The sequence below is a fragment of the Boleophthalmus pectinirostris genome, unplaced genomic scaffold (assembly GCF_026225935.1).
Source record: "Boleophthalmus pectinirostris isolate CB_2022bp ecotype Guang Dong unplaced genomic scaffold, ASM2622593v1 HiC_scaffold_8, whole genome shotgun sequence".
In the NCBI taxonomy this organism is placed as follows: Eukaryota; Metazoa; Chordata; class Actinopteri; order Gobiiformes; family Gobiidae; genus Boleophthalmus; species Boleophthalmus pectinirostris.
In genome coordinates this window covers 13676485-13695720 of record NW_026571515.1, presented here as the reverse complement: position 1 = coordinate 13695720, position 19236 = coordinate 13676485, and the positions used below count along the sequence as shown (strand labels likewise).

General features: G+C 39.0%; 1 protein-coding gene across 1 annotated transcript in view; it reads right to left on the bottom strand.

Annotated features, from left to right (window-relative positions):
- Window positions 1-3798: 3798 nt before the first annotated feature.
- The window catches only part of prdm16 (PR domain containing 16), a 65940-nt gene continuing 50502 nt past the window's right edge, over window positions 3799-19236 (bottom strand). Inside the window, exons 8-13 of the mRNA XM_055166050.1 lie at window positions 16195-16367; window positions 14393-14470; window positions 13181-13350; window positions 11341-11512; window positions 6553-6858; window positions 3799-3931 (exon numbers count right to left, since the gene is read on the bottom strand). Coding sequence (XP_055022025.1) covers window positions 3919-3931; window positions 6553-6858; window positions 11341-11512; window positions 13181-13350; window positions 14393-14470; window positions 16195-16367 — 912 coding nt within the window. The 3' untranslated portion in view covers window positions 3799-3918. The remainder of the gene's footprint in view (window positions 3932-6552; window positions 6859-11340; window positions 11513-13180; window positions 13351-14392; window positions 14471-16194; window positions 16368-19236) is intronic.

Genomic DNA, 19236 nt, shown 5'->3' with positions numbered 1-19236 from the left:
GACCTACATACCCTTGTATAATTCTTCAGAAATGGTGATTGGTGTGGGGGATGTTTCTTTTTCACAAAATGAATGGCACGTAGAATTACACAATGAGTGGATCTCGTGTTAAAAAGCACACAGGTTTTATTGCATATCAATTTCATGTATAAATTCTTCATAGCATTGGAAAGATTACATTTGGTATACATCGCTATTCTACAGAATTAACATCAGAGTCATATCTTTTCAAGGAAATTTCTCTAAAGTACATTTTCAATAATCACAAGCATCAAAAGAACTGCAATTTTCAGAATTGTTCCATATTATTCTACAATCTTTTTTGTTTTAATTATCTCTTCTCCCATGTCTCTCAGAGCTCCCTGCCCAAAAATCGAGAAGGCAGTCCAAAACTTGAAGTCAAACGTACTATCCTAACCACATTTACAATAAGTGCATCTACGGATTTATTTTTATTCTTTTTTTTTTTTTTTTTTCGTTTTTTGATTTGATACACGTTTCACAAATGGACATCATTATGACCGCTAAACACGTCATGCACAAGATCTTTTTTGTTTTCATAAACATAACAGAGGCAATATACAACTCAAACCAAACAAGCACCATCCATTAAACCCATATCGTCAATGCTTCTTTTTTTTCTTCAGACAATGCACCATTTTTTTTTCATTCTTTAAAATACTATACAAATGAGACAACGTGTTTCTTTTATTTTCTCCTGTAACAGTTTGGGTACAGCAACCATGTTCTTTTTGCTGACTTACCACAGCAGCCTTTGACGGAAATCTCCAATGTCTTCCATGTGTGTCGGTTTTACACAGCGCATCCGTATTACAGTAGTCCGTGACATGAAATAAGTACATAAAAACCAACGTCAGCCTTATCACGCTGAAGGATTTACTCTAGAGCAAAATGGACAGGGTTTCATGTCTTTTCTATTTCTTTTGTCGATTTGCAACTCGAAATTTCAAGTTGACATTATGCATTATTCTAAACGTCTTTGCAATAGGATTTCACGTCCTTTGCCTGTAACAGTGAGAATAAAACATATAAAAACAACTAATAATTACAGTGACCAGCATTTCAGTAATCGACTTGCTAAAAAAATGATAAGAAACTAATTTAGAGAACAGAAATTCTCAGAAAATATTTGGTTATAGTTTGTAGACTTGTAGAGAAATTGTGTGGATGTAAAATATGGCAGTAATATCAATAACATGAATCTTTTTACATGATCTTGTGGTAATTTTTGAAGCTCCTTTGTGTTTTTAAAGTCTGTACTCATACAAGACCCTAATTACAATTGGGGTCTTGGTCTTTTCAAGTCTTTAAACCAAAGCTTAGATTTTTGCAATTCATATGATTTTTAAGATAACTTGTACTTAAAAAATCATAGTATATTTTTATTTTTAGTATTTATAGAGTATGTAAGAAATGTACATTTTTCCTTTTTTAAATGTCTTGACAAGATCTTAGTGTGAATCATTACAGTCAGAACAGAAAGAATTCAGATTTGAAAGTGCTCCTTAAGTCCGAGTCAAGTACCAAGTCACTGACCTTCAAGTCCAAGTTGAGTCCCAAGTCTTACTTTATCAAGTCAAGTCTCAAGTCCTAAACATAGTGACTCAAGTCTAACTTGAGTCCAAGTCACGACTTGCAAGCACCTCTGATCAAAACTAGTACTGATACTAGAAAAATTATCTTGTGATTTTTTTCCTCCATTTGGATTGGACAAAAAAACATTAAGTGCTGGTGAGTTATGTCTTTTGAGAAGCCGTAGTTCCCGAAAGCACTAATAAAATCACAACACAAATATTAAATAAACTAAAAATACCAATTCTGATGCAAACTTTGGGAACTAAATCGACTATTTACATCTTAAAATTTACGTCAAAATCTCATCTTGTCTCGTTCTCATGCCCAATTGACCCAATCTCGTGTCTTGTCTTTTAGAAATTGTGTCTTCGAAGCTTTGAAATAGGTAAAAATTTGTACAGAACTGCATTTAAAAAGTACATTTTATTTGTGTTGATAACTAAAGTCTATTGCCTAATAAAAAGAGTGTTTTTATTATCACCACAATATCAAAGTCTGTATCAAATATCACGCCTTTTCCTTAGTATAAAAGTTAGGATTCAAATTGTAGTATTTTAAAAACACACATATATTAAAGTAAAATAGAAACTGTGACATCCTATTGCAAAGTAGTTCATAAACCTTTAATAAACCCTAAAACTGTACGAAACCCTGTCCATTTGGCGTAGACCATATGTGGAAAACAATATATCTGGGCGAATGACATCCTTTTTCAGTAGATCCATGCAAAACATGACAAGATGCTGCGACATTGTTTAACCCTGCCCCCTGCTGTCAAAAGAAAAAAATACAGTGCTTTTATTCTTGTACTGTTGGTGAGACCAGAGCCTGATCAGCGCATAGCTTGGTCCCGTGTGGTTTTTAAGTGCTCGTTTTGAAGATACAGCATTCGGAGTATTCAGAAAAACCTCAAGTACAAGACAGGACCGAGGCTTTAATTCTGGTCTATCTACAGTTATCTACAGTCAGCCACAGCGACACAAGGGACTACTGACCATTTAGGAGGAGTTTGGTAAGTATTAGTAATAGTATTTTGAGTTTTGCTGTAGACGGTTGGGTTTTCAATGATGGGCAAACGTTGATGAAATTGAGTGGCTGTGGAACAAATCTTCAAATGGGGTGTTTTCCAGGACAATGTTTCAACAGAACAGCACGTCCCAAGACTACTCGAACTATATTTAACAATTTGCATATTGGGTAAAAACAGAACAGGACCTGATGAGGCCGAAGGGATGAACAAAAGCTAACTACAGTTAACAATGAATATAAATAAGAGCAGTAACTTAAAGGGCGTCTCCAATTTGGCACGCAGAGATTCAGAACCTCTGCTGTGTTTGGATACACAAGGTTCCTTCTACAACATAGGGATAAACGTCATGACTTCAAATACAAATCTACAAATTAATAAATACACACTCACAAAATCAATGCTTCTGTGTGAAGTGAAAACTACGAGCCGCTCTGAAAAACAAATGATTGTCAGAGAACCAAAGGATTCCATGGGTTATTTGGCACATGATCAGCTACCACTATTTTACATCATGACAGTATCATACAATTTGGTCCTTCTCTGAAATGAAATATTAACATGAAGCACAGACGTGCTGAAACAATACTGTGGTGTCTAAACTAAAAAAAAGCAAATGAGAATTGATTCAAATGAATTATGTTCACACGGGAGATCAATAAAATCACTTAGTCACATTTCAGCTTCATCTGTGCTATGATTCCAATCATGTGATGGTCGGATTAGTCTGGTGCTAATGTTGATTCTGCAGTTGCAACTTAAAGAATATCAGTGAGAAGTCAGTGACCAGTGGGGAGAGACAGTCCAATGCGATGCTCCAGGCTGACTCCAGTGAAACAGTGCCACCTGGTGGACATGCATTACAAACGCAGTGCTTGTGGAGGCTGTACAGTCTTTCCAAGTGTCTGTGTGGAGCGGGGACATCAGAGCAGTCCTTCATGTGGACAGGGTCTGAGACGTTCTGTCTCTGAGACTGTCTCTGTGTCTCAGACCCCAGCGTCTCCTTCACTTGTGCTCTCTCTCCTGTGTCCTCTGTCCGTCTGTCCCCCCGTCTCACTGCCCCCCGCCCCCCCCCCCACCCCTGTATCCTCTCAGTCCCCCTGTCCCCTCTGTTCCTCCCCCTCTATCCCCTCTACCCCCCTCTACCCCCCTCTGTCCCCCTCTGTCCCGGCCTCAGATGTGGTTGAGTGGGTGAAAGCTGCTCGTCTCAGATGGTCCTCCGCCCATACTCAGCCAAGCGTCCAGCGAGCTCTGTGATGGAGCGTGCAGAGGGTTGTTCTCCGACAGAGACAGCATCATTGCATAAGCCTGAAACACAACAGAGGAGCGGCTCAGAATCATCTTTATATTAATAGGACCGTATTTACACTGTCTATGGCGTTTCCTCATCACAAACAGACCTGGAGGTGTGTTTTGTTTCACATGTTCAACACACAAACCCTGTATATTTAGGCAGAACAGAAAACACTCTGTTCCATTTTGTGATTACTCAAATATGTGAGAATGAAACAAAAACACAACTCCAGATATGTTTTTGATGAGATAACAACATTATAACATGGGTTAAAGCTCACAAGAGACAAATTTACATAAAATATAGGACCTTTAAACCATTTCCCCTTCAACAACAAGACGCTAAAATCCCTCTTTTCTTATGTGACTCGGACCCACCACATACCTGTGTTTTAGCCTGTCTGTACAAAGTCTCTTTCAAAGCCTCTGACTCTAGTGAAGTGTTAAAAATGTCTTTAACATCGAATGGCTGCTCCTCACTGGGCCCTTTCCTCAGCCCCGGGAGGCCCTTGGGAAAACTGGGCAGCCCCTCCAAATCCAGCAGAGCCCTCCTCCAAACACCTGCGCAGCAATGTGGGGCGCGCCATGAAGGGGGAGCAGACAAGCACAGGGAGAAAGGGGCGTATGTGGGGGGTGAGAGAGATGGTTACAGTGCAATGAGATGGAAGGGCAAAGAGGAAAGAGAGGAAAAACTTATTAGACAGAGAAAAGGAATTTTAGTTTGAGAAGGTATAGATAAGAGGAAAGAATTGTGGCGTTTTGTAATTGTTGTTTTTTTTTTTTAAAGGGCTCATATTACGCTATTTTCTGATCTGTTATAATGCTATTTCCTCATCAGTTTCTCAAAAAGCATGTTTGAATTATTTTTATTCTGAATTTTACTTGAAGTGTACATTTTCAAAGTGTTTAAAATTCAAAATAAAATGTCACCTTTTAAATATTCAGCACAAATATTTTTAAGCCGTCAAGTTTGACAGTCAAAATTCAGAGTGTAACCCTGCGTTCGATTATCTTCCGACTCCCACTTGGATCTCGGATTTGACGTCACGTTCGAGCTTGAAGTGTATTATTATGTTTCGTGTCGGACTACGTGGATTATGATCATGACTATTCGCTCGTCTTTTGAAAACGCCACTTTAATTAATAAAATTTTTGGAATTTGCACTTCATTTTATGTTATGATTTCTCTTCCGTTACAACCTTAGTGACGTTAAACCCCGTTAAATCAAGTATTTGTTCAATATTGGCCTCACCACAACACCGACTACCAAACCCACAGGCAGTGATACGGACGCGGTAAAGTACTGCAGTGATACGAGTGACTGAAATTGTCATTTAAACCACCAAAGTGTCCAAACACAATGAAAACACTTCATATCTACACGTCACAGTGGTTGTAACCATCTTGGATTCTCACTCGTAATTCTTGCTCGGTTTACTTTTTCTGCCGCCGAGTTCAGAGTCGCGTTGTCCCAGGAAAAGAGGTGCATCATGTGTCACTAGGCAACTTCCTTGGAAAACCGTCTCGAAAGGATAATCGAATGCAGGGTAAAATTCGCAGGAAAGATCTGACATGCCAATTGCCGCTCGAGAGAGTGACTTTAGTGTACCATATTTTCCGAGTTATTAGGCGCTCTGGATTATAAAATAAGTCATTAAATGGTCTATTTTCAAACTTTTTTCACAATAAATCGCACCGGACTTTAAATGAAACACAACAGTTGGATGGGTCAGTGGGACTTTGTTTGGTGCGTTCACAGTGACTCTGGGCTTTGTTCAGTTGTGGCGTGTAGGGAGGTGCTGTCTGGGACCGCTGGATTGTCGGCGTGTTCGCAGTGACTCAGTTGTTCAGTTGTGTCTAGAAGTGGGACATTGCACTCGCTTTTTCGGTTCGTTCCTCCGTTCAGTTCCTCGTCAGTGCGGAGTGATGAGTGTGGCTGTGGGTGTTTTTCGCTGTGCGGTCGCTGTCTGCTCCGTGTGTGTTTGCGTGTTCTGCGGGTGGTGCGGCTTTGTAGTTTACTGAAGTCGTGCTGGGACACCTGAGTGGATTTGTGTATAAGGCGCACTGGATTGTGGGGCATACAGTCGTTTTTTGATGGGGCCTGGAAGCTTAAGAGCGCGTCTAATAGCCCGGAAAATATGGTATCTATTACATAAAACCATCAGAGAAGGTGATCGGCTCGGCGGTTGTGGCGTGTGTATTTATATTTATACTCTGCTAATGACACGGCGTAGATTTCTTGTTCTGGTGTTTGTGTCTTCTTCTTTCTCTTTCTTTTCCTTCCAGATAATAATGTCGCAACGTCACTGGATAGTCGTCCCTGATTGGCTGACATGGCACGTCTGACGCCAAAAGTTCAGCTTTTTCTACTTCTGACACCTGAACGCTCAAAATGCGACACGTAGACGACAGATTCTCGCCAAAGCTCAAAACGCAGAACGCCCTAGATGCGCGTCCACATAGACTTTGCATGTAAACTTGACGCCTTAACGCCCCGGTCTGAACGCAGCTTAAGGCTATAGAACTTTTTCCCCCATCCAAAAAAAATGTTTAATCGCTATGGCAACGGTTGTTACTTTTTCATCATTCTGAACCCCATGGACACCTCAGAGAACACCACCGAACCAAAGCTCACCTGCGCGTGTGTTCGTAGCTCATTGCTAGTGGCGCGGGGTCCTCCTCCTCTTCGTCCTCTTCGTACGCCCCCGTCGTGAGCGGAGACGCCCCGGCGGTGAGGGGGCACGGGGAGTCGGGCGGTCCGGCGGTGAGCGGGCAGGGGGACTCGGGCGCGTCGTCATGGGAACGCTCCGTCAGGCTGCCCTCCTCTTCCTCCTCGTCGTCTCCGTCCACCTCCTCCTCTTCCTCCTCCAGCCCCCGCAGGCCCAGTTTGGAGGTGCTCACGCCGTGGCCATGGGGGCGCTCTTCTTCCGCCGTGTCCGACCTGAAAAGACAACGAATTTTAGTTTTGCTTTTATCGCAAATTTGATATTATATTACAAACAAAAGTAGATTTCATGGATGTATTTAAAGGTGTAACTTTTCTGGTGGAGGGTCCGTCACCTGTTTGTTTCTATGGATATGTCATTGCTCTCTGAAATGTTCCACAGTATGACATTAAACAGCTCTACCTTACATTTACTCAATTACAGGTGGTTTTATAGCACAAAAATACCTAAAAAACAAACAAACAGGCATTCTGACTGTGAGCGGGGTCGCCTCTCCACAGATCTGACCTGTAACTTGGTCTGGTTCGGTCTCCATGAAAATAGAAAGTCTGTAGAATCCCTCAGTCGTCCAGGTTTTTCAGCTGGACAAACGTTTATTTAGGTTGCAACTCATCGAAGCTGCTTCTTCAGGTCTGAGTTCAAAACTGATCCAAACTGTGAAACGTTTTCGACCTAAATAAACATTTGTCCAGTTGACAAATTGTGGAATATTCGAGACAAAGCAATAACATCTTCACGGAGACAAGAACTGGACGGACCCTGCGTCAGAAAAGTTACATAATGCACCTTTAAACGGCCTATGCTACACTATTTTCTGATGTCATGTGGTAATGCAGTAGGTGCTCCACTGTGTTTTTAAACTCCATACACCTTCACTAGAATAATTTGGATGATTGCAGCCCCGGAATTGCCAATCTATAGTAAACAAAAGGTAAAAAAAAAAAAAAAAAGCTGTTAACTTAAAAACAATTTTAGGGCTTTAGATGTAGACTCAAGTCAGACATGAGTCACTATTTTTAGTCAGTATTTTTAGGACTTGAGATTTGACTTGATAAAATGGACTAAGACTTGGGATTTGACTTGGACTTGAGGCCTGTGACTTGAGAAGTACTTTTAAATCTGAATTCTCTCTGTTCTAACCGTAATGATTCACATATCTTGTCAACACATTTAAAAAGGAAAAAATAACATAATAACATAACTTTTATATACTCTAGAAATACTCATATATAAATATACTATTATTATTTTTTTAAGTACGATTTATCTTAAAAATCATATAAATTGCAAAGACCAAAGCTATATTTGGTACTTTGGTACTTTAATGGGGGTGGGATTAAATAGGTTTTCTTCTTCCCACTCCTTTTTGGGCAAATATTTTTTGTTGTGGTTATTTTTATTTCTATTATGATTTCACTTATGTTATATGTTCCATTGTATAAGAATGTAAATCTTTACTTGCCCAAAATAAATACGTAAAATAAAAAAATAAAAAATACTTTGGTTTAAAGACTTGAAATGTCTTGAAGCTCAAAGCAGACGACTTGGACTTGACTTGTACTTATGCGCCAGTGACTCGAGACTTGACTTGGACTTGGCTGTATTTGACTTGGGACTTGACTCGGACTTGAGGTCAAAGACTTGAGATTTACTTGAGACTTGCAAAACAACGACTTGGTCCCACCTCTGCAGACTAATAATGCAGGATTACTCAAACGTGTGAATGAAACAAAACAACTCTAGGTGTTTTTGAGGAGTTAACAACATTATAACACAGCTTAAATCTCACAAGAATCCATTTTGTGTAATATAAGAGTTTGAAGTACTATTATTTTTAAGTAACATTACTCTAAAACTCTTCGTTGTGTACAGTTTTTGGCTTCTGTACCCCCTCTGCCCAGCGCTGCTTCAAACCCCATGACTTCACCTCCTCCGGGACCCCCCCACATCTGCCCCCTCCGTGTTGTTTTTGGCCCAGACTGGACATTCATCAAAGGGGACAGGCTCACCTCTGGGACGGGGACAGGGTCAGGGTGGTGAATTAGGGGGGGGGGGGGACTTTTGGCTGGAAAAAGTTCTCCTCTTTCGGTCTATATTAAATATCACTGTAATCAAATTGCCATCGCGGTGGTGGGGAAAGTCGAGCGGGGCCCTGGCTTGTGTCATTCAGTCTAAACATGTCAGAATGGTGTTTGGGTTAGCCGAGAGGGGGTACTGGTGGATCTTAGTGAACGTGTGCTTCAAATGTAATGCCCCCCGGGGTTAAGAGCAGACAGGCGGCCCAGACACAGAGCAGAGAGCTGGTAAATGATGAGGGGACAGCAAATATGTATAAATAATACTTTTAACTTATATAGTCAAAGGAGGGTCTAACGTTTCATGGGTTGTCATAGCATACTTCGACGACAAAAAAAACCCTCAAAGTATTCATCACTTTGTGGGGGCTGAAGTCTGTACACACTCATTTCAAAAGGACATTGTGCATTGTGAGGTCCAAAAATGTGGTCCTCATAAGGCAAAAAGGTGGCGTTTGACTTATATTCAAATCGCCGTGTTACCTTTTATTGTTTTTTTGAAAATGCTTTATCAATTTGGCTTTCATTGACGTTCTGAGTCTCCACTCCTGTTGCTCTCCACGCCAAGTCACACCCCCTTCTGAGCACGGGGGGAACGGTATGCTTCCTGCTCATGAAAATACAGTATTTTTTGGACTATAAGTTGCAATTTTTTTCATGGTTTGGGTAATCCTGCGACTTATATATTAAACTGCCAATGTCATTTGGCTCTACTGTGCATGTCTCCTGCAGAAAGAGCCTCTGTTCTGTCTGTTTCATGTCAGTCGATCGCGCCATTACTTCTGCACCACTGAACAATTTAACTATTTAAACAAACTTATAAAGACGACTGAGAAGACTGAACACAAATGCCCCCAAAAAGAAAATCATATTTTGCAGATTACAAGCTGCAAGTCGTGAAATCTGCAGCTGAAAAAGGTAATCGAGCAGCAAAAAAAAAAAAAGTTTGGAAATGAACGAGAAACTTGGGACAACATTATGCATTTTTTGGCTGTTGTGACTTATACTCCATATATATAGTCAGATTTGCGAAGTTGTTGTGTGCAGTTGTGTGTCATGTTTTTGTAAATTTATAGAGAATTGTCATGTTTATGGGTGGTACACTGGACAGAATCTTAGAGCTAAATGTAAAGAGGGTTTGAATAGGGCCCAGCAAAGATCACTAAATAACTCAAACATGCACTGACGACATCTAAAGCCTCTTTAGGTGTGTTGTTGATGAGGGAACAACGTTAAAACATGGTAAAAAGCATGTCTACGATTATACTGAAAAACTAATATTTCCCTCCCTCCGTTTTCCAAAATAACATCATGCACATTGTGAGCATTGTTTTCAGAAAAGTTTTTGTTTACATCAACACCATCAAACGCCATCAACGCCATTTGTTTGCATCAATATGTCATCGAGTGCTGTCATAACTACACCAAGTCTCTGGGTGACACCTGGATTAGGTTCAAACCTGTAGCGTTTATTTCATTACAGTTGTAAGTATTACTCAAAAATACCTTGACAAAACGTGCATTACTGAGCGGGTTCACCTCTCCACAGATCTGTTAAAGAAGTGGTAATATTGCCAATCTCCGAGCTCAGTCGTCTCTGGTCATGGATATGAAACATCAGCTGTGTGTGCAAATGCAAACACATGAAAAGTGTTTGCACCAGAAGAAATGTGACCAATGCTCTGATGCTTCATGATCATCATCAGAGCAAAAGGGAAACATTGGTCACACATTTGGCACGTCAGCTCCTAAAACATGTAGTTTTTCCAGAATCTCCACTCTAGCCGGAATTTTTAGAAAGATTTTCAGAGGCAAATTTGCCATTTGCATGTAAAAGAGGGGTACAAATGAAGGGAAATGTCTCAGTTTTTAAAAATACTTGTATATACATAAACGGGGCCTGAATTATTAGATCCATGACGTGGTTTAAAAGTTAATACATGGGTTAATTTAGGATAAGAAGACGAATTTTAAGGTTTGGGTTAGATTAAGATGATCTAGGCTCCAGCAAATTAATGTAGGTCAATCTAATACATGGAAACCCAACTTTGTGTGTGTATGGAGACTGGTGGGATTCGAACCACCAACTTTTTGTTTAACCAATAATAACTTTATCTGCATTTATTTTTTAAACCGATGCACTGTCACCAGACTCAGATTTATTCTTACTATTATTGTCTTTAGGTTGATTTGAACTGCTTCACATCCGAGTGGAGCTCTTGTGCCCTCTGCTGGTCATTTTTGTGTATAAAAAAATCTTACGTGCTCATTATTATTACTTTTTAAAACTTTTCCTCATGGAGATCTGGTCTGGAATGTTTCACAGTATGGCATTAAACCTTTCTCTCTTCATGGAGACCAAACCAGACCAAGTTACAGGTCAGATCTGTGGAGAGGCGACCCCGCTCACAGTCAGAATGCCTGTTTTTATATTTTTTGGAGCTATAAAACCATTTGTAATTGAATAAATGTTAAGTAGAGCTGTTTAATGTCAAACTGTGGAACATTCCAAGCAGAGCGATGACATATCCATAGAAAAAGCACCAAAACATTACATAGTGCTCTTTTAAAGCCACAATATGTAACATTTTAATATACAGATTACGTGTGTGTGTGTTTTACCTCTTGTCCGTGGAGCTGGAGGCCTGGTTGACTTCGCTGTTGGAGATGAAGTTGCGTATTTCAGAGAAGTACGAGTCCTCCTTCTCGTCTAAAAGTGCGTGATTGTCTGGCTCTGAGTTCGGGGACGAGATGGTGGTTCCTAAATTGGACAACATCCCTGACTGCTGGCTCACTGCGGACAAGAACACAACCAGGGTCAGACAGAAAACACAAAAACTACACTACACTACTATATGACTGAAAGAACAACACAAAAAGAATTCTTAATTATGTGTGGTTGAATATTTTTGAATCCTCTTGTTTTATTTAGGAGATGAGAAGAGCTTTGGTCAAAATAATAGTTTGCAGTTTCAGGAGTAGTACATGCAGTTTGATGAGCAACAGTTCCCCCTAGTGGTGACAGCAGCCAGGTGCAATGTCTGTTGATTTGGGTTGAACAAAATAAACCTTAAGTATATCATAATATTAAATAGTAAGTAATAAAGTAATAAAAAATTACTTTAAATCTTGCTTTTCATGCACTGATTTTTTTTGTAGTATTGAAGAAATTATTTATTTGTACAACGCAAAGCAAATACCAGGTTAATTTTTTGTTGTTAAAATTGCATGATAAAACCAAACATTTAACCAAATCTGTAAGAATAGAGGAAAAAGATTGGGAATGCTGCTTTTATAATTTACACCCCAACTCTTTGAAACTCGCTCCCCTCAGATCAGAGAAGCCAGCTCTCTGAAATCGTTCAAAACTAAACTTAAAAAACATTTTTATAAATCAGTATTCAACTAATCTGGATGATTCTAATTTATTTGCTCTAAATGGGCTATTGTGTTCTTCTGCTATTATTAATTGTCTTCTGTATTGCACTGTTTTATTTAGTGTTGTAGTCAAGACTGCACTAATCGAGACCAAGACCAGTCTGAGACCACAGGGTCCCAAGACCAGGACAAGACCAAGACCTCTGAGGGCCGAGACTGAGACACGACCGAAACCTTTAAAGGTCAAAACCAAATCGAGACCATCTTTGTCATTTCCTTCATTTATTTGTATTTTGGTGCATGTATATCAGTGTTTTTTTTTTTAAATAAATCTCCATTTATCTCCATTTGATCTGATTAATATTCATTTAGGCTTAAAATAGGCCAAGCAAACTGTACTGCACTTAAACCCCCCCTTTTTGGACCCTGAGCCACAGTTTGAGAACCTCTTCTTTAATCCCGCTTCCACTGGAACTTTACAGAAAATAACTTCAAAGTGAATCAAGTGAGTTTTTTTTCAAATTATTAACATTTACAGTTACATTCTCTTACTGATTTTGCAGCCTCGAGTCCAAGACAAGACCGAGTCCAAATGCACTAGAGTCCAAAGATGAGACCAAGACCATAAAAAAGCGGTCATGAGGTCGGTCTTGAGTACTGCAACACTAGTTTTTTAAATTATTTCTAACGTTGTAATGTTTATGATGCCTCTGGAAAGCACCTTGAATTGTTCACAAGCACGAAAACCGTTTTATAAATAAATATTATTATTATTATTATTAAATAAAAGCTGAGCGTGTGTGGTATCTTCTTGTAGTACCGTCTTAAGACCCACTTTTATTCTCTGACTTTTAACACCATGTGAGTTGTCTGGTTCTTTGTGTCTTTTATTTTATTTATTTCTATTTTATGATTGTTTATGGTTTTGCTTTTATTTGTTTTTTACTGGTTTTATTGTTGTAGGACTGGTATGATCACATTTTTAGCAATTTACTTTTGTTGTCTTCATTTTGTGTTCTTTGGAAACTGCTTTGCTTGTAAAATGTGCTATATAAATAAAGTGCATTTGGATTTTGAGTTGCACCTGGTATGTTCTCGTGCTCGTGCTTCTTGAGGTGACGGTCCAGGTTGGTCTGTTGGCCGAAGCAGCGGTTGCACAGGTGACACTTGAAGGGCTTCTCTTTGTTGTGGATGTTTCGGACGTGACGCTGGAGGTTCGACGAGATGCTGAAGGAGCGGTCACAGTATTTACACCTGCGAGACACAACAAGGTCAGTAAAATCAGATCACTAGAGTAGTCAGATAACCCGGTAATCTGATTTTTGTGTGCTTGTGTTTAAGAGAAATCTGACGGGTTTTTAGTGTAACTGTCGTATTTCGACGGCAAAGTACAATGAATTTTCAAATAACTCTTTCAAGCTTTAAAGGTGCACTGTGTAATTTTTCTGGTGGAGGGTCCGTCAAGTGCTTCTCTCCATGGTCTGGAATGTTCCACAGTATGGCATTACACTTATTTATCTCTATGCACACAGCGGATGATTCCATGGGTCAAGTTACATGTCATTCAAAGCAAGAATGGAAGATTTTAAGATCAATAAAAACAAAAAAAGATGGATACGTTTAATGTCACACCGGGACATTCGAGACAAAATTCGAGACATTTCCATGGAGACGAGCAGGTGTTGGACCCTGCACCAGAAAAGTTACACAGTACACCTTTGACGTTTTCAATTTCATTTTCGTCTTTGCCACATTCGTTTGCCATTTTTTGCAAAACTGTCCGAGCAAAACTTGGAAATCGGATTACACACATCAGATTTAACAGTTTCCAGTTCCCAAATGTTATTAATTTTTTTCCTCTTTTCTCGGTGCTATTGAAGTTGTTGTTTGTTGTCTGCTGACAGTCGTATTCTTGCCGTCACATCGTCACATCGTAAACGGGGTCAGGCATTCAGAAGTGACTTTACTTTCTTTGATCATATTTTTATGTGAAATGTTTGTAACACTCTATGATTAAGTACATGACTGAAGAAAATAAACTACTACTACTACTACAACTCCATGACAACTCCAGAAACCCGACAATGATCAGACGTTTGGTGATGTAAACAAAGCTACTGAGACAATGAACTATTACTGTATATTCAAGATAATATCAAAAATATCTAAAAAATAATAATTTAGAATATTAGAATTTAAATGTTGCCATAGTTTCATTATGTTGACAATCATAAATATAGATGCAGATATACAGACTCCAGCGTGCTGTCCATATAACTGTCCCTCTGAGCTGTACCTGTAGGGCTGTTCTCCGGTGTGCGTCCGTAGATGCCGGGTGAGGTTTGCCGATCGAGGGAAGATTTTCCCACAGTACCTGAAGTAATCAGAAAGACAAAACACAGATTAAAACAACAGAAATGACTAACAAAAAACTTTACACAGGTTCACATAAACATCCATCGACATGATAGTAACGGGACTGAGGTAATTTGGAAGCAGTAACAGTAGTAGTGGTGGAGGTGGTGGTAATAGTAGCTGCAGTAGTTTAGTTGTAATAGTAGTAATAGTAGTAGTAGTAGTAGTGCATTAGTATAGGAGTAGCAGTGTAGTAGTAGTTATAGCAGTTGTAGCAGTAGTAGTACTGTTGTCAAACTAGTTAGAGTAGCAGAAATAGTTGTGGTAGTAATAGTAGTAGTAGCATTAGTCGTGTTACCTGCAGGCGTAGTGTTAGTAGTAGCCTTGTATTAGTAGTAATAGTAGTAACAGTAGTAGTAGTAGCAGCATTAGTAGTAGTATTTGTAGTAGTAGTAGTAGCAATAGTCTTGTTATCTGCTGTAGTATTAGTTTTAGTCTTAGTTTTAGTAGTAATAGTAATAATAGTAGTAGTAGTAGTAGTAGTAGTAGTAGTAGCAGCAGCATTAGGGCTGTTACCTACAGGCGTAGCTCTCCTTGTATTAGTAGTATTAGTAGTTGTAGTAGTAGTAGTAGTAGAAGTAGTAGTATTTATCGTGTTACCTGCAGGTGTAGTGCTCCTTGCATTTGCAGTATTTGTAGTATAAGTAGTATTTGTAGTAGTAGTAGTAGTAGTAGTAGTAGTATTGGTGGTGTTACCTGCAGGCGTAGCGCTCCTTGTATTTGTAGTATTAGTAGTATAAGTAGTATTTGTAGTAGTAGTAGTAGTAGTAGTAGTAGTATTGGTGGTGTTACCTGCAGGCGTAGCGCTCCTTGTATCTGTAGTATTTATAGTAGTATTTGTATTAGTATTAGTCGTGTTACCTGCAGGTGTAGCGCTCCTTGCCTTTGTAGTATTAGTAGTATTTGTAGTAGTAGTACTGGTGGTGTTACCTGCAGGCGTAGCGCTCCTTGTATTTGTAGTATTAGTAGTAGTATTCGTAGTAGTATTCATTGTGTTACCTGCAGGCGTAGCGCTCCTTGTATTTGTAGTATTAGTATTCATAGTAGTATTCATTGTGTTACCTGCAGGCGTAGCGCTCCTTGTATTTGTAGTATTAGTAGTAGTATTCATAGTAGTATTCACTGTGTTACCTGCAGGCGTAGCGCTCCTTGTATTTGTAGTATTAGTAGTATTTGTAGTAGTAGTACTGGTGGTGTTACCTGCAGGCGTAGCGCTCCTTGTATTTGTAGTATTAGTAGTATTTGTAGTAGTAGTACTGGTGGTGTTACCTGCAGGCGTAGCGCTCCTTGTATTTGTAGTATTAGTAGTATTTGTAGTAGTAGTACTGGTGGTGTTACCTGCAGGCGTAGCGCTCCTTGTATTTGTAGTATTAGTAGTATTTGTAGTAGTAGTACTGGTGGTGTTACCTGCAGGCGTAGCGCTCCTTGTATTTGTAGTATTAGTAGTATTTGTAGTAGTAGTACTGGTGGTGTTACCTGCAGGCGTAGCGCTCCTTGTATTTGTAGTATTAGTAGTATTTGTAGTAGTAGTACTGGTGGTGTTACCTGCAGGCGTAGCGCTCCTTGTATTTGTAGTATTAGTAGTATTTGTAGTAGTAGTACTGGTGGTGTTACCTGCAGGCGTAGCGCTCCTTGTATTTGTAGTATTAGTAGTATTTGTAGTAGTAGTACTGGTGGTGTTACCTGCAGGCGTAGCGCTCCTTGCCCTTGCGCAGGATGGCGTCGGAGAGGGAGGGCGGCGGCGAGCGGAAGTTGAAGAGCGGGTGTGAGGAGTGCTGCAGGGAGCTCGGAGGACCGTCCAACTTCAACGCCCCAAAACTCTCCAGCTTCTCCGTCATGTTCTCCATCGCAGACATCTACACACCGGGAAAACAAAAACAAAACAACAACAACAAAGTGTGAGGAAACCGGAGCACACAGAGACACAGAGAGCAGAAAAAACACTAGAACATACAAGTAAAAGTAGTACATTCCTACACTTTTTAGGTATCTGTGGTTTACTTGAGTGGATTATTTTTTACTTTTACTTTACAATAACAAACAACACATAAACAAATCAAAACAGATGAGAGCAAAACAGATCACTTAAGTTGTTTCTTTGCACAAAATTCTGCACAAATCTGTATCAAAATCACAACATGAAGCTTTTTTAAATCTGAAAATCTGTGCAAAATACTTTACATTTGACTTTATTCTCTAAGTCCATGAAAGTCCAAAAAACTACCACTTCATGACATCAAAAGGTGAGACAGACCATTTCAAACATGTGTGAATGGAACAAAACATAACTCCAGGTCTTTTTTGATGAAGTAACAAGATTAAAACTTAACTTAAAGCTCAATTTTGCATCATAAAGGACCTTTAAAGATGCACCGTGTAACTTTTCTGGTAGAAAGTCCACCACTGCGACCCTGTGTTTTTCTCTGAAATGATCTACAGTATGGTATTTAATTGAACTATCTCCATGGAGACAAGCATCCCACATCACCAGGCCAAGTTCCAGGTCAGATCTGTGGAGAAGTGGATCTGCTCACAATAATAATGCAAGATTTTTTGTGATATTTTTAAGAAATAAAAACACCGGTAATCGAATAAATCACAATACACAATAATACAGAAGATTACTACATTTGAAGCTTTATTAGATTTCAAAATCTACCCAAAATACTTTTACTTTTTACTCTTTAAGTACATTTTTAAACAGGTACATTAACACTGGAATTGCCGATCTCTACTGAACTAAAGATAAAACGTGTCTGTTAACCTCAAAACTACCTCTTCATGACATCACAAGGTGGAACAGACCATTTTGAGCTTGACAGACTAATAATAAAGTGTTGCTCGAACACGTGTGAATGAAACAAAACACAACTCCAGGTCTGTTTTTGATGAGGTAACAACATGATAACATGATTTGAAGCTCACAAGAGTCAATTTTGCGTGTTCCATGTTTTTTTTTTTCTAAAATGATCTGGTATTTAATTTAACTGTCTCCATGGAGACAAGCAGCCCACATCACCAGGCCAACTTCCAGGTCAGATCTGTGGAGAAGTGGATCTGCTCACAATAATAATGCATGTTTTTTGTGATAGTTTTAAGAAATAAAAACACTGGTAATCAAGTAATACAAGATGTCTTTGTTTAATGCCATACTGTGGAACATCCCAGGCAAAGCAATAACATCCCAACTAGGGCAGGGTATCATTTTGAAGTTGGCGATACAATACATACAATACCTTGATACATAGGCCACGATAAGATAAGATAAGATACATATCTCGATACAGTGAGCTTTCGATTCGATACAATTCAATACGATATATTTCAAATCGATTCAATACAGTTCAGTAAAAATAAAAACTAAATCCTGGCTGTGATGCTAAAAGTCTTTGTTAAACCACTTCTTGTGCAAAGTTCATATGAAACGCTAATTTTAATCATCAAAACAGTCAAATGTGTTGCATAAAAAAGTTTCCTTCCTCTAAACAAGCAACAAAACTGTAGCGCAGTAACAAAATAATTTCGTTAAATATACCACAATATACTCTTGGCGATTTAAAGATGATATATCCCTAAATCACAACATGATTTTATTTATTTTTTTTTTTTTTTTATTTTGCTTTATGCATTATCACTTTTTAATGTATTGTTTTTATTTATAATTTAATGTATTTTATTGTATTAATTTGTCTGTGCAGCACTTTGGAAACTGTCATGTTTAAAAAATGTGCTATAGAAATAAAGTGGATTGGACTGAAGCAGATGTCGGCCCCTCCAATAGAAAAGCTACACAGTGCAGCTTTAATTCCACCTGAGCGCGACTTATATCTATAAACATCTCCCCTCATTCCGTCTCACTTTGTTCTCGTCGGACCTGCACTCTCCCAGACCAAACCAAGAATTCAAGAGCACAATTAAAGGCATCGTAGGGGACAATGGGGAGAGACTGCGCGGCGCGGAGCCTTCGGACGAGCTTGGGAACAGACGAGGGCTGATACGGAGTTTATTTGTGAAAAACAGCCTACATCCTTCCTCTATTACAGAAGAGTGCGGGACGGGACAGACAGGCCCGGAGCTGGATGTCGTCATATCACTGAATTAGCGCTGGCATTGTTTAGATCGGCTGGGAGAATCACAGCTGGAAGCCTGGGAATTCATTCATCGTCATGTGGCCCATTATTTATTTGTTGGGTTAGCAGTCCTGAGGTATATTTACTTGTATTTCCATTAAAAGTAGGCGCGGCAGTTGTAGTAAAAGTATAACCGTATAATCACTTTGAAGTAGAAGTAATACTAGGGATCAGAGTCACTGTTTTGCAAGTCTCAAGTAAGTCTTTGACCTCAAGTCCGAGTCAAATACAGGCAAGTACATGTCGAGTCTCGAGTTACTGGTCAAGTCCAAGTCGTCTGCTTTGAGCTTCAAGTCATTTCAAGTCTTTAAACCAAAATATAGTATATGTATTTAAGGTATTTTATTTATATTAATAGTATATTTTCAATAAGTACTTTGTGGCAATTTATTAATAATATTTTAATAATATAATTTTGACCTAACAGTAGTATTAGAAATCTTAAATTCACTGTCACTTTTCACTAAATACTTTAGTGATTAGTACTAACACATGTACTATTACTAAGTTACATGTGCTTAATAATATAATTCTAACCTAACAGTCGTACTAGAAGTCTTACAATCACTTTCAAATGTGTATTTTTATTATTAAC